This window comes from Amblyraja radiata, chromosome 6 (assembly GCF_010909765.2).
Source record: "Amblyraja radiata isolate CabotCenter1 chromosome 6, sAmbRad1.1.pri, whole genome shotgun sequence".
In the NCBI taxonomy this organism is placed as follows: domain Eukaryota; kingdom Metazoa; phylum Chordata; class Chondrichthyes; order Rajiformes; family Rajidae; genus Amblyraja; species Amblyraja radiata.
The window spans coordinates 92,868,068-92,882,496 of record NC_045961.1 but is presented as its reverse complement, the minus strand read 5'-3'; the positions used below and the strand labels follow the sequence as shown (position 1 = coordinate 92,882,496).

The 14,429-nt window shown below is 45.1% G+C and overlaps 1 protein-coding gene across 1 annotated transcript in view; it reads right to left on the bottom strand.

Annotated features, from left to right (window-relative positions):
* The window catches only part of vwa3b (von Willebrand factor A domain containing 3B), a 184,255-nt gene that overhangs the window by 157,851 nt on the left and 11,975 nt on the right, over window positions 1–14,429 (bottom strand). Inside the window, exons 3-4 of the mRNA XM_033023449.1 lie at window positions 11,527–11,618; window positions 6,570–6,820 (exon numbers count right to left, since the gene is read on the bottom strand). Coding sequence (XP_032879340.1) covers window positions 6,570–6,820; window positions 11,527–11,618 — 343 coding nt within the window. The remainder of the gene's footprint in view (window positions 1–6,569; window positions 6,821–11,526; window positions 11,619–14,429) is intronic.

The window sequence follows — 14,429 nt, the reverse complement described above, 5'->3', positions numbered from 1 at the left end:
CAGTATATAAGCTTAATGGGAATTTAACAATTAGGTCCAAGGCAAATATTAATCTTCCTGAGAGTGAAATGAGCTATTTTATTTGAAAGCAAGCTGGAATCAATAGAAGGAAAAAAATGACTTATTTGAGACATTACTAGCTCTGGTTTCCTTCCACATTTATTTACTAAACACTGGGCAAATTTGGATGCACTGTTTTAATAAGTTGGTTAATAAGTTTAGATAATATTTATTGGTTCATTGCTCTGTTTTGATCTTTCACCTAGTGAACATTGCCACGGTCATAGACAAAGAACTCAGGTTTATAGGTCTGTCGTGTGCCCTACATCGATCTTTGTTCTTGCACGCTCTCTAGAAAGCTCATAACTCTCATGTTGCTAATACCATGAACTCTGTTCATTAGAGTGAAGTTACTTACGGAGGAGTGGGCCCCACAAGCCCAAATGCCTTTTCAACCAATTCATGAAATCATGGTTGATTTATGACCTAACTCCACCCTGCTCACCTTTATCCCATTCCTCTTGTTATCTTTGATTAACAAAAATAGTCAATCTCAGATTTAAAATTACCAACTGGCAGTGCCAGAATAGGGTGGCATAGTGGCGCAGCAGTACAGTTGCAGCTTACAGCACCAGAGACCCGGGTTTGATCCTGACTACCGGGTGCTGTCTGTACGGGGTTTGCACGTTCTACCTGTGACGGCACGTGATTTTTCCAGGTTCTCTAGTTTCCTCCCACACTCCAAAGACATGCAGGTTTGGGGGTAATTGGCTTCTGTAAATAATTCCTGGTGTGTGGGATAGAACGAGAGTATGGGTGATTGTTGGTCGGCACAGACTCGCTGGGCCGAAATGCCAGTTTCCTCGCTGAATTTCTGGAATGGCTGGCTCCGAATGTCAGACCACGTCACTTTATCCTGGCATTCGCTGCCAGTGAATGGGGTTTCTGTCCATCCCATCGGTTTCACGTCAAAAAATCTATTATATTCCAGCAAATACCTTTGAATCATGTATCTGTACACAGTGAATGGCTCGATTGTAATCATGTATTGTCTTTCCGCTGACTGGTTAACATGCAACAAAAGCTCTTCACTGCACGTGACAATAAACTAAACTAAACTTTTTGGTTGCATAATCCCTCTTTTTATTTTAACTCTTCGAGTCCAGACAGTAATACTATGTTGCCTCCTAATGTCGAACACATTTCCTAGGAGCAAAGTGGAGCAAAGAGCTGAACTTTGTGCTGCAGGTCTTATCTAACCAAAGATATGGTAGTATATTAGCTTTCCACTTATACTGTATAAATACAAATTGTATAACTCAGGTAAATACATTTCTGCCAGCTCTCCAAAAGTGTTACCCAATTACTCCCATTTTCCCCATTGTCTTACATTTTTACTATTGAATCTGCTTCAAGATCAAGAGTTCAAGAGAGTTTATTGTCATGAGTCTCTGACAGGACAATGAAATTCTTGCTTTGCTTTAGCACACCAGAACATAGTAGGCACGAATACAGTACAGATCAGTGTGTCCAAATACCATTGTATACACACATGAATAAATAAACTGATAAAGTGTAAATAAATAGGTTATGGGCTATTAATGTTCAGAGTTTGTCCGAGCCGAGTTTAATAGCCTGATGGCTGTGGGGAAGTAGCTATTCCTGAACCTGGTTGTTGCAGTCTTCAGGCTCCTGTACCTTCTACCTGAAGGTAGCAGGGAGATAAGTGTATGGCCAGGATGGTGTGGGTCCTTGATGATGCTGCCAGCCATTTTGAGGCTGCGACTGTGATAGATCCCCTCGATGGACGGGAGGTCAGAGCCGATGATGGACTGGGCAGTGTTTACTACTTTTTGTAGTCTTTTCCGCTCCAGGGAGCTCAAGTTGCCGAACCAAGCCACGATGCAACTGGTCAGCATGCTCTCTACTGTGCACCTGTAGAAGTTAGAGAGAGTCCTCCTTGACAAACCGACTCTCCGTAATCTTCTCAGGAAGTAGAGGCGTTGATGTGCTTTCTTTATGATTGCATCAGTGTTCTCGGACCAGGAAAGATCTTCAGAGATACACACAATTGCTGGGGAAACTCAGCGGGTGCAGCAGCATCTATGGAGCGAAGGAAATAGGCGACGTTTCGGGCCAAAACCCTTCATCAGACTGATGGTGGGGAAAGAAAGAAGGAAAAGGGGAGGAGGGGGAGGAGCCCGAGGGCGGGCGGATGGGAGGGTGGGAGGAGACAGCTAGAGGGTTAAGGAAGGGGAGGAGACAGCACGGGCTAGCCAAATTGGGAGAATTCAATGTTAATGCCATAAGGACGCAAGGACCCCAGACGGAATATGAGGTGCTGTTCCTCCAATTTCCGATGTTGCTCACTCTGGCAATGGAGGAGACCCAGGACAGAGAGGTCGGATTGGGAATGGGAGGGGGAGTTGAAGTGCTGAGCCACCGGGAGGTCAGGTAGGTTATTGCGGACTGAGCGGAGGTGTTCGGCGAAACGATCGCCCAACCTACGCTTGGTCTCACCGATGTAAATCAGCTGACATCTAGAGCAGCGGATGCAGTAGATGAGGTTGGAGGAGATACAGGTGAACCTTTGTCGCACCTGGAACGACTGCTTGGGACCTTGAATGGAGTCGAGGGGGGAGGTGAAGGGACAGGTGTTGCATTTCTTGCGGTTGCAACGGAAAGTGCCCGGGGAGGGGGTGGTGCGGGAGGGAAGGGAAGAATTGACGCGGGAGTTGCGGAGGGAGCGGTCTTTGCGGAAGGCAGACATGGGGGGAGATGGGAAGATGTGGCGAGTGGTGGGGTCACGTTGGAGGTGGCGGAAATGGCGGAGGATTATGTGTTGTATTTGCCGGCTGGTGGGGTGAAAGGTGAGGACCAGAGGGACTCTGCCCTTGTTGCGTGTGCGGGGATGGGGAGAGAGAGCAGTGTTACGGGGTATGGATGAGACCCTGGTGTGAGCCTCATCTATGGTGGCGGAGGGGAATCCCCGTTCCCTGAAGAACGAGGACATTTCCGATGCCCTGGTATGAAATGTCTCATCCTGGGAACAGATGCGGCGTAGGCGGAGGAATTGGGAGTAGGGGATGGAGTCTTTACAGGGGGCAGGGTGGGAAGACGTGTAGTCCAGATAGCCATGTGAGTCAGTGGGTTTGTAATGTATGTCGGTCAGGAGTCTGTCCCCTGCGATGGAGATGGTGAGGTCAAGGAATGGTAGGGAAGTGTCGGAAATCGTCCAGGTGTATTGGAGTGCCGGATGGAAGTTGGTGGTGAAGTGGATGAAGTCAGTCAGTTGTGTGTGGGTGCAGGAGGTGGCACCAAAGCAGTCGTCAATGTAGCGGAGGTAGAGGTCGGGGATGGGGCCCTGGTACGTCTCGAACAAGGATTGTTCAACGTGCCCGACAAAGAGGCAGGCGTAGCTGGGGCCCATGCGTGTGCCCATAGCTACGCCTTGTGTTTGGAGGAAATGGGAGGAGTCAAATGTAAAGTTATTGAGGGTGAGGACCAACTCCGCTAAGCGGAGGAGAGTGTCAGTGGCTGGGTATAGGTTGCTCCTCTGGTCGAGGAAGAACCGGAGGGCTCTGAGGCCATCCTGGTGGGGGATGGAGGTGTAGAGTGACCGGACATCCATGGTGAAGATGAGGGGATGAGGGCCCAGAGAGTGGAATGCGTGGAGGCGGCGGAGAGTGTCTGAGGTGTCTAGAACATAGGTGGGGAGGGATTTGACCAAGGGGGATAGGATGGAGTCAAGGTATGTGGAGATGAGTTCGGTGGGGCACGAACACGCAGAGACAATGGGTCTGCCGGGAGAGCCGGGTTTGTGGATTTTTGGGAGAAGGTAAAAACGGGCCGTGCGGGGCTGGGGAACGATGAGTTTGGAGGCTTGGTCAGGTAGGGCGTGGGAATTGATGAAGTCGGTGATGGTGCTAGAAATGGTGGCCTGGTGCTCGTCAGTGGGGTCATGGTCCAAGGGTAAGTAGGAGGAGGTGTCCGAGAGTTGGCGCGTGGCCTCAGCTTTGTAGAGATCGGCGCGCCAGACTACCACGGCACCTCCCTTGTCGGCTGGTTTGATGACCCAGTCTGGGTTTTTGCGGAGTGATTCGATGGCAGTCCACAATCAGTTCCTTGGTTTTGCTGGTGTTGAGGGCCAGGTTATTGTGCTGGCACCATTTGGTCAGTCGGTCGATCTCACTTCTGTACCCCCTGTCAGGAAGGGCGTTCAAAGATCATGGCAGCTCACTGGGTTGGATTTTTTCCATTTCTCCTCTAATTAATTTGTTGTATCTCAATGTCTTATGGTAACAGCTTCCCTTTACTAATTACGTCAAAACCCCTCATTAACAGAGTCATGGAGTCATTGAGTCATACAGCATGGAAACAGGCCCTTTGGCCCAACTTGCCGACCAACATATACCATCTACACTGGTCCCACCTGCCTGCATTTGGTCCATATCCCTCTAAACCTATCCTATCCATGTACCCGTCTAAATGGTTCTTAAATATTGTGATAGTACCTGCCTCAACTACTTCCTCCGGCAGCTCGTTCCATACACCCACCGCCCTTTGTAAAAAAGTTACCCCCTCAGGTTCCTTATAAATCTTTTCCCCATCACCTTAAATCCTGCACATCTCTATCACATCTATTGTTGTTCTATTATAATCTTTAAAGACACCTCTTTTGGTTTATGCCACTGCTGAATCTGTAGATAGTAGTTTATTTTAGCATATGCGGATTTGGTGTATAGTTCCAGCCACCTTAAGCTCATGACATCAGTGGTGTGGAAGATTAGAATACCACCACAAAATATAATTACAGGGATATCTCAGTAGCAAAATAATGTTGAATGCAAAATCTCAAAGTAAAAGTACTATTCAATATGCCCATCCATACCCATCTCAGTTAAGCCCCATTTTTAGCCTGGCATCCTATGGCTCGGTCACATACCAGATGATGCTGTACCATGAAGATTACAGGCATCTGGTATCACGCACCAACTAATCACTTTTAGTTTAGTTTAGTTTGGAGATACAGTGCGGAAACTTACAAATTTCTTAAGCGGTTGGACAGGCTAGATGCAGGAAGATTGTTCCCAATGTTGGGGAAGTCCAGAACAAGGGGTCACAGTTTAAGGATAAGGGGGAAATCTTTTAGGACTGAGATGAGAAAAACATTTTTCACACAGAGAGTGGTGAATCTCTGGAATTCTCTGCCACAGAAGGTAGTTGGCTATATTTAAGAGGGAGTTAGATGTGGCCCTTGTGGCTAAAGGGATCAGGGGGTATGGAGAGAAGGCAGGTACAGGATACTGAGTTGGATGATCAGCCATGATCATATTGAATGGCGGTGCAGGCTCGAAGGGCCGAATGGCCTACTCCTGCACCTATTTTCTATGTTTCTATGTTTCTATGGAAACAGGCCCTTCGGCCTACTGAGTCCGCATCCACCAGTGATCCCCACACACTAACACAATCCTACACAAACTAGGGACAATTTGCACATACACCAAACCAATAACTTACATACCTGTACGTCTTTGGAGTGTGGGAGGAAACCGAAGATCTCGGAGAAAACCCACGTGGTCTCAGGGAGAATGTACAAACTCCGTACAGACACACAAACTCCGTACAAACAGCACCGGTAGTCGGGATCGAACCTGGTTCTCCGGCGCTGCAAGCGCTGTAAGGCAGCAACTCTACCGCTGTGCTACCATGGCCGCCCACAGTAGCTAAACCGTCTAGGTTCAGCTGGTTGTGCATTGGGAAAGACAGACAACCAGCGCAGTTGGGGGTTTCCAAGGTAACCCACCAGGAGCTAAACCGAACCATGTGTAGGAAGGAACTGCAGATGCTGCTTTACACTGAAGTTAGACACAAAATGCTGGAGTAACTCAGCGGGACAGGCAGCATCTCTGGAAAGAAGGAATGGGTGATGTTTCAGGTTGAGACCCTTCTTCAGACGGCTAAAGATGGGTCTCGACCTAAAACCTGAAATTTCACACTTGAAGGGAACAAGGTGGAATGTGGAAACTCGTGTACCGACTCAGCATGGTCCATCATCTTACAGTCTTGTACTTAATATGATTGTTTCTAATGTACAGTAGGTTGTCACTAAACTGTATGCAGTAAAGAATTTCACTGTACTTACAGTAGGTACATTCAACCATAATGTACCATTGAATAGTGAAAAGCTTGGATAGAGTGAATGTGGAGAGGATGTTTCCACTAGAGGGAGAGTCTAGGACTAGAGGACCTGGCCTCAGAATTTAAGGACATTCTTTCAGGAAGGAAATGAGGAGAAATTTATTTAGTCAGGTGATGGTGAATCTGTGGAATTCTTTGCCACCGAATGCAGTGGAGACCAGGTCAGTGGATATATTTAAGGCAGAGATAGATAGATTGTTGATTAGTATGGTTGTTAGGGGTTATGGGAAGAAGGCAGGAGAATGGATTTAGGAGGGAGAGATAGATCAGCCATGATTGAATGGCAGAATGGACTCGATGGGCCGAATGGCCTAATTCTGCTCCTTTCACTTATGACCTTATGAACTATTGAACAACCTTTTCCTCACCTGATAAGGTTGATCTTTCCAATCAGTGCCACCTGTTCCTGGAGAATCAAACGAAGAACGTGGCAACAAAGGTGAAAGAGACTCGGAGACATAGGTGGAAAGTCTAATACAACAGTGATGCAACGTTCCTGGATAACACCAAAGAGTTGCCGGCTTCCACTGTTCAGCCATTCCAGTCGTTGCTGGTAGAATCTTGTTGCCTTTATCAGGGATCCAACAAATTGCTGAAGCTGTTCTTTATTGGCTGTTATCTGCAAAGGACAACACAAGAACTTAGGAAATAGAAACGTTATAAACATAGAAAATAGGTGCAGGATTCGGCCCTTTGAGCCAGCACCATTCAATTTGATCATGGCTGATCATCCAAATCCAGTACCCCGTTACTGCTTTCTCCCCACACTGTATCCCTTGATTCCGCTAGCCCTAAGAGCTAAATCCAACTCTCTTGAAAGCATCCGTGAATTGGCCTCCACTGCCTTTTGTGGCAGAGAATTCCACAGATTCACAACTCTCTGGGTGAAAACGTCTTTCCTCATCTCAGTCCTAAATGTCCTACCTCTTATTCTTAAACTGTGTCCGCTGGTTCTGGACTCCACCATCATGGGGAACATTTTTCCTTCATCTAGCCTGTCCAATCCCTTAAGAATTTTGTATGTTTCTATAAGGTCCCTTCTCGTCCTTCTAAGTGTGTAGGAAGGAACTGCAGATGGTGGTTGACACTGAAGATAGACACAAAATGCTGGAGCAACTCAGCGGGACAGGCAGCATCTCTGGAGAGTAGGAACGGGTGACGTCTCGGATCAAGACCCTTCTCCTATCTACATACAAGAACAGTACAGTACCAGAGCAACAAAGGCTTTTCACTGTACCTCGGTACACGTGACAATAAACTAAACTGAGACTTATATGAAATGGAAGCTCCCAAAGCACAGTTGCCTATTTAATAAGATGAAGGCTCACCTTTAAAAGCAATTCCATCTCCCCACTTGCTCAGAATATCCCCTTATTCCCCTGTCAAGTGTCTGTTCAGATAGATCCCTGGTGCCTAGCAACGGTAAGCAGGCTAGCCGCTAATCACACTTTCAAATTCTCAAAGGCTGCCAACCAGCAGGTGAAAAACACAGTCTTTAAATATATTAAATATTTATACAGACCGCACAATAAAGACTGGAACATACAAGCAATATTAAAGCAGGAGCCAAAATATTGCAGGCATTTCTAAAATAAGCCAAAAATTCTAAAGTGTATTATGTTCTGAAATACTTAGAGGAAATTACAAACCACACATATAAAAAATATTTTTCCTTACCTAAGAGATATTGCTAAACATTAGATTTTTGGATCAGATCTTGGCACTCAATTAAAAGAAAATTATTTACACTCTGGGTAACAAAGGATAACAGAATCAAATATTTCTAACTATTTCTGCAAAAATAGGGAATCATTAGCAGAATTGGCTGTATTTATATCTTTAACTATAGTACGTCATGGAAATATTTATTCTGCATTTTTAAGTTGCCTGATCCTTCCCATCTGCGGGCAGCACAGCGGAGGAGTTGCTGCCTTAGAGGGCCAGAGACCAGGGTTCGATCCCAACCACGGGTGCTATCTGTCCGGAGTTTGTACGTGGTCAGTGACCACTTGCGCTTTCTCCAGTTTCCTCCCACACTCGAAAGACGTACAGGTTTGTAGGTTGATTAGCTTCAGTAAAAATTGTAAACTGCCCGTGGTGCGTTGGGCAGTACTGGTGTACGGGGATTGCTGGCCGGCGCGGACCTGGTGGGCCGAAGGGCCTGTTTCTGCACCGTATCTCTAAACTAAACCAAGCTAAACTGTGCATGTGGATTCTCCAGGAACTGTTGACACTCTCATACAGTCTAATGATGGTCAGTACTGACAGCTGCTGTAAAATCCTGGCCCATAGTCAGAGGAAGGAAAAAAAAACATTTATATTCCCGTCTTGATTAAGAGTCCAATATGAAGCTACAGCGAGTACATAAAAATGCAGTTTGCTGCCACATGGTGCAATATTCATTCCAAGAAAATAAATGTTGCTTTTGATTTGCAGCCCTGATTTATGAAAGAAAAGCTGCAGCAACAGCCAAGAAAAACAGGAATACCTTGACAGATGGGAAGGATCAGGCAGCTTGAAAACACAGAATGAATATTTCCATAAAGTACTGACATAAAAAGCTCCTAAAAGTTTGCCAAAGCACTAACACGAGAGTAGCACTTCAGGATTCCCTGATAGGAGGTCACATATGTTTTCAATATTGTCCTTCCTTCATGGCACTATATTGCATGGCCCAACTCGGCTTGTAAAGCAAAATTGGCATTTACAATGGTTTACTTCTGCTCCTTCAAGTGTAAGTCATTGTAAGTTATTACCATATAACCATGAGGTACACTTAGATACAGCCTCACCCGCTGAGTTTCTCCAGCATTTTTGTCTACCTACCATATAACCATAATAGGTTTTGGGCGGAACGGTGGCACAGCGGTAGAGTTGCTGCCTTACAGCGCCAGAGACCCGGGTTCGATCCTGACTATGGGTGCTGTTTGTATGTTCTCCCCCGTGACCTGCGTGGGGGTTTCTCGAATCCGCAACGACCAGCGATCCCCACACACTAACACTATCCTACACACACGAGGGGCAATTTTACTTTTATACCAAGCCAAACAGCTGATAAACCTGTACGTCTTTAGGGCCTGTCCCACTAGGACAACCTAATCCACGAGTTAAGACCCTAGATGAGTTGAAAAAATTGTCAATGTCGTGTTGACTCGCCGAAGTAAAAGACCTCCTACGACTATGTCTACGACCTCTCACGACTATGTCTACGACCTCCTACGACCTCCCCTCAACCTCAGTCTTCCACACCTAAGACCAACTACGACCAGCTACGAGTGGAAAATGATCACATGATAAAATGATGTCATGTTTGCATTTTTTTTCACGGGCCAGTTACCGACCTACGACAATCTACGACTATCTACGACTATCTACGACTACCATCACGACCTACCTACGACTTACCTACGGCTTACCTACGACTTACCTACGACTTACCTACGACCTACCTACGAGTAAAAAGTGTTCATTTTTTCCATGCCAACCTTTTTTTAACTCGTGGACAATTTTTATCAGGCTGGAAAAAACGTCGTGACCTACATGAGGCCACAAGTACGCAGAGACCACTCACGAGCATGAGGAAGAGTTGCGAAGACCTCCCACGTTCTCCTATGACCTCGAGGCGACCATGCTGCGAGTATGAGTCAAGGGCAAACTCGGCAGAGGTCGCCAATTAGGTCGTGAAAGTGGGACAGGGGCTTTAGGAGTTTGGGAGGAAACCGAAGATCTCGGAGAAAAACACGCGGTCATAGGGAGAACGTACAAACTCCGTACAGACAGCACCCATACTCAAGATCGAACCCGGGTCTAAGGCAGCAACTCCACCTCTGCGCCACCGTGCACCCCTAAATCTTGTAACAAGATTTCCAAGCCCAGCTAATCAAAGGGGGAATTGCTATCAATTTTGCTGTTATGATTTCAGTCCACTTATCTCCACTAATTAAACTGCTTTTGATGACCAATTGCATTCTTTTGCAGTTTGCCACAAGATCTTTAGACAAGACTTTGCCCACATCAGCAGCCAATATGAACACTTCCTTTAAGATCACTACACACACCTGGCATAAGGAAGGAAGTGACAGCATCTTAGAAGAGGAAACTAAAGTACTACACTTCTAAAGTCGAGGCCAGTTCATTGGCTATATTTAAGAGGGAGTTAGATGTGGCCCTTGTGGCTAAGGGGATCAGAGGGTATGGAGAGAAGGCAGGTACAGGATACTGAGTTGGATGATCAGCCATGATCATATTGAATGGCGGTGCAGGCTCGAAGGGCCGAATGGCCTACTCACCTAATTTCTATGTTTCTATGTTTCTAAATGGTATTGATTTATTAATATCACATGTACCGAGAGACGGTGAAAAACTTTGTTTTGCGTGCTATAACATACATGATGAGCACAATCATGACAACAGTCAGTGCAAAAGGAGAAAGGAAAGGGAGTGCAGAATGTGGTAATACAGCTACAGAGAAAGTACAGATTTAAAAAAAGTGCAAGAGCTACAATGAGGTAGATTGGGAGAATGGGAATTCATCCTCAGTGTTGCAACCAAAGTCAAGGCGATTGATGTGGAGGCTGGAAACCAGAAATAAAAATCTGAAATGCTCAGCTGCATCCACAGTGACAGAAGCAAATGTAATGGGTCAGATGGTATGTGGAGGGTCACTGTAGTTTAGTTTAGTTTGGAGATACGGCGTGGAAGCGGGCCCATCGACCCACCGATTCCATACCGACCCGCGATCCCCGCACATCAACGCTACACTACACTGACCAGGGACAATTTTACATTTAATACCAAGCCAATTAACCTACAAACCTGTACGTCTTTGGAGTGTGCGAGGAAACTGAAGATCTCTGAGAAAACTCACGCAGGTCATGGGGAGAACGTACAAACTTCGTACAGAGAAGCACCCACAGTCAGGATCGAACCCGGGTCTCTGGCGCTGTAAAGCTCTACTGATTAAATCATTATTGGCCACAGATGAAGCGCCAGACAGCAATGGCAACAGCCTGATAAATAACATACAGTATGTGGTATTTTTATTCGAGAAGGGCAATGGGAGAGGCCAGGGCCTGATGTATCTAATGTCATGTTAGAGAAAACATTGGAAAAAACCCTGAAGGATATGTCACATTTAGCAGGTTTGCCAGCCATAACACAGTCCTATCCCATTCCACCCCTCACCACAGTGCATTGAAATGAAATATCCTTTACCTTGCATTAGATGTTAGTCCTGCTAATTTTGCTTTCTATTTATCGTATGAGAATAATATAAGAAGTTTGGCATATAAAAATTGCTTATTGGTAAGTCATTGATGTACTTACATTATAAATTCTACCATCTTTTCGCATGTATTGATAGAACAGGCCTTCGCCATAACACGAAGACACAGACTTTTGCAACCTCGAGTCAAATTCTGTAACACAAATCAAAATGTTTACCAAGAGAAAATCAGTGTGCGGAAACATAAAAAATTCTAAGCAGGAGTTGCTAGCACAGACATCAGATAGCACAGTGGCAAACCACTGGTGCTCCTGCCTCACAGCACAAAATATCCGAATTCATTCCTGACCTCGTGTTGCCAGTGTGACATTTTGTGGCCCTATGGATATTCCAAGGTGCTTGGTTTTCATTAAACATCCCAAAACCATGCTGCCAGGTCAATTCACATCTGCAAATTGTCATTTAATAGATTTGGCAAGGGAATCAAGAGCAAGTGCTGAGTGTGTCATAAGATCATAAGAGATGGGAGTAGAATTATGCCATTCAGCCCATCAAGTCTACTCCGCCATTCAATCATGGCTGTTCTATCTCTCCCTCCTAACCCCATTCTCCTGCCTTCTCCCCATAGTAAAGTAAAGTAAAGTAGCCTTTATTGTCATTCAGACCTTTCGGTCTGAACAAAATTTCGTTGCCTTGCAGTCATACATATGACAAATGACAAAAACACACAATAAACACAAATTTGACATCCACCACACTGAGTTCACCAGGCACCTCCTCACTGTGATGGAAGACAAAAATCTTAAAGTCCTTGTCTCTTCCCTCCTTGTTCTCCCTCTGCTCCGAGGCGACCTGTGAGCTCCCGACGTTGTCGTCCTCTGACACTCGTACTAATCAAGAATCTATCTATCTCTGCTTTAAATATATCCACTGCCTTTGCCTCCACAGCCTTCTGTGGCAAAGAATTCCACAGATTCACCACTAAAGGATTTCACCACTAAAGAAATTCCTCCTCATCGTCCTAATAGAACATCCTTTAATTTTGAGGCTATGGCCTGTAGTCCTAGACTCTCCCACTAGTGAAAACATCCTCTTCTCGTCCAAGTGTGTGAGGGAGAATTAGTTACCGGGAGATACGTGGGGTGGGGTGGGACCAATGGGCTGAATGGTCTCATTCTATGCCACAAGGAAACATGAGAATAACGGAACTCTTGTACATAAAAGTGTGCCTGATCTTTTGCTATGCATACGCTAAAGGGGGGACATTGGGTAACAGGGGGTGGATATTGCTGGTACCCAGACAGATAAACAGTGTACCTGCATATTGCAGAAGTTTGGGTAATGTTAAATATGCCCTTACAGAATTCACCACCAATAGATTTGACATCCAGAATAAAAATTCACTCATGCAGAAGTTAAGTGAAAATATAAATTTACACCCATTTCTCATTAATTAAAGCAACAACCATTATTTTTCTGCTTGCAGTATATTCATAATTCCCTTGCCTATAGACTCCGCAGCCAGGTGGGCTTTACTGTTGAAAACTTTCCTTAATATTAACACAGAATTTAAAAGGAAATAGAAGGATTCACATTATGTATTCTTGCAATAGGAAATCCAGTTTTCTAGGAATCCTGCTTTTCTTTAATGTTGGGGATATGCTGTATTTAAACCTGTATTGAAGCCGGATGACTGAAAGACAATAAATATGGTACTTTTATTCAAGAAAGGCAATGGGAAAAATGCAACATGCCAATGGCATGTTGGCCTTCATCGCAAGAGGATTTGGATACAGGAGCCAGTAGATCTTACTGCAGTTTTACAGGGCCCTGGTGAGGCTGCACCTGGAGTATTGTGTGCAGTTTTGGTCTCCTAATTTGAGGAAGGACATTCTTGCTATTGAGGGAGTGCAGCGTAGGTTCATCAGGCTAATTCCCGGGGTGGCGGGACTGACATATGATGAAAGAATGGATCGACTTGGCTTATATTCACTGGAATTTAGAAGGATGAGATGACACCTTATAGAAACATATAAAATTCTTAAGGGATTGGACAGGCTAGGAAACATTTCTCCATTTCGGGGAGTCCAGAACCAGGGGTCACAGTTTAAGAATAAGCGGGAAGCCATTTAGGACTGAGATGAGGAAAAACTTTTTCACCCAGAGAGTTGTGAATCTGTGGAATTCTCTGCCACAGAAGGCAGTGGAGGCCAATACACTGGATGTTTTCCAGAGAGAGTTAGATGTAGCTCTCAGGGCTAATGGAATCAAGGATATGAGGAGAAAGCAGGAACGGAGTACTGATTTCAGATGATCAGCCATGATCATTTTGAATGGCAGTGTTGGCTCGTAGGGCTGAATGGTCTACTCCTGCAGCTATTTTCTATGTTTCTAAAAGTAACAGTAATTATAGGTCAGTGAATCTAACGTCAGTGTTAGGGGGATTATTGGACAAAATCCTGAGGGATCAAATTAATCTACACATGGAAAGGCAGAGATTGATGAGGGATTATCAGCGTGGATTTGCTGGTCGGAAATCCTGTCTGGCTAATTTAATTGAGTTTTTGAAGAGGTAATTCAATTATTGCCGATGGCAGTTGTTTACATGGGCTTCAATAAGACCTTTGGACACTTTGACAAGGTCTCACATCGAAGGCTGATCAAAAAGTTTAGACCCCATGGGATCCATGACGGGTTGGCAAATTGGATCCAATAATGACTTGGTAATAGGAGGCAGAATATGATTTGGGTGTTTTCTTTTGTGACTGAAAGCCTTTGACCAGTGCTGTACCATAGGGGTTCAGTGCTGGGACCCTCATTGTTTCTTATGTACGTAAATAATTAAGATTTCAAGAGAGAGTTAGATTTAGCTCTTAAGGCTAAAGGAATTAAGGGATATGGGAAAAAAAAACCTAGAGCAGGGTACTGATTTTGGATGATGAGCCATGATCATATTGAATGATGGTGCTGGCTCGAAGGGCCAAATGGCCTACTCCTGCACCTA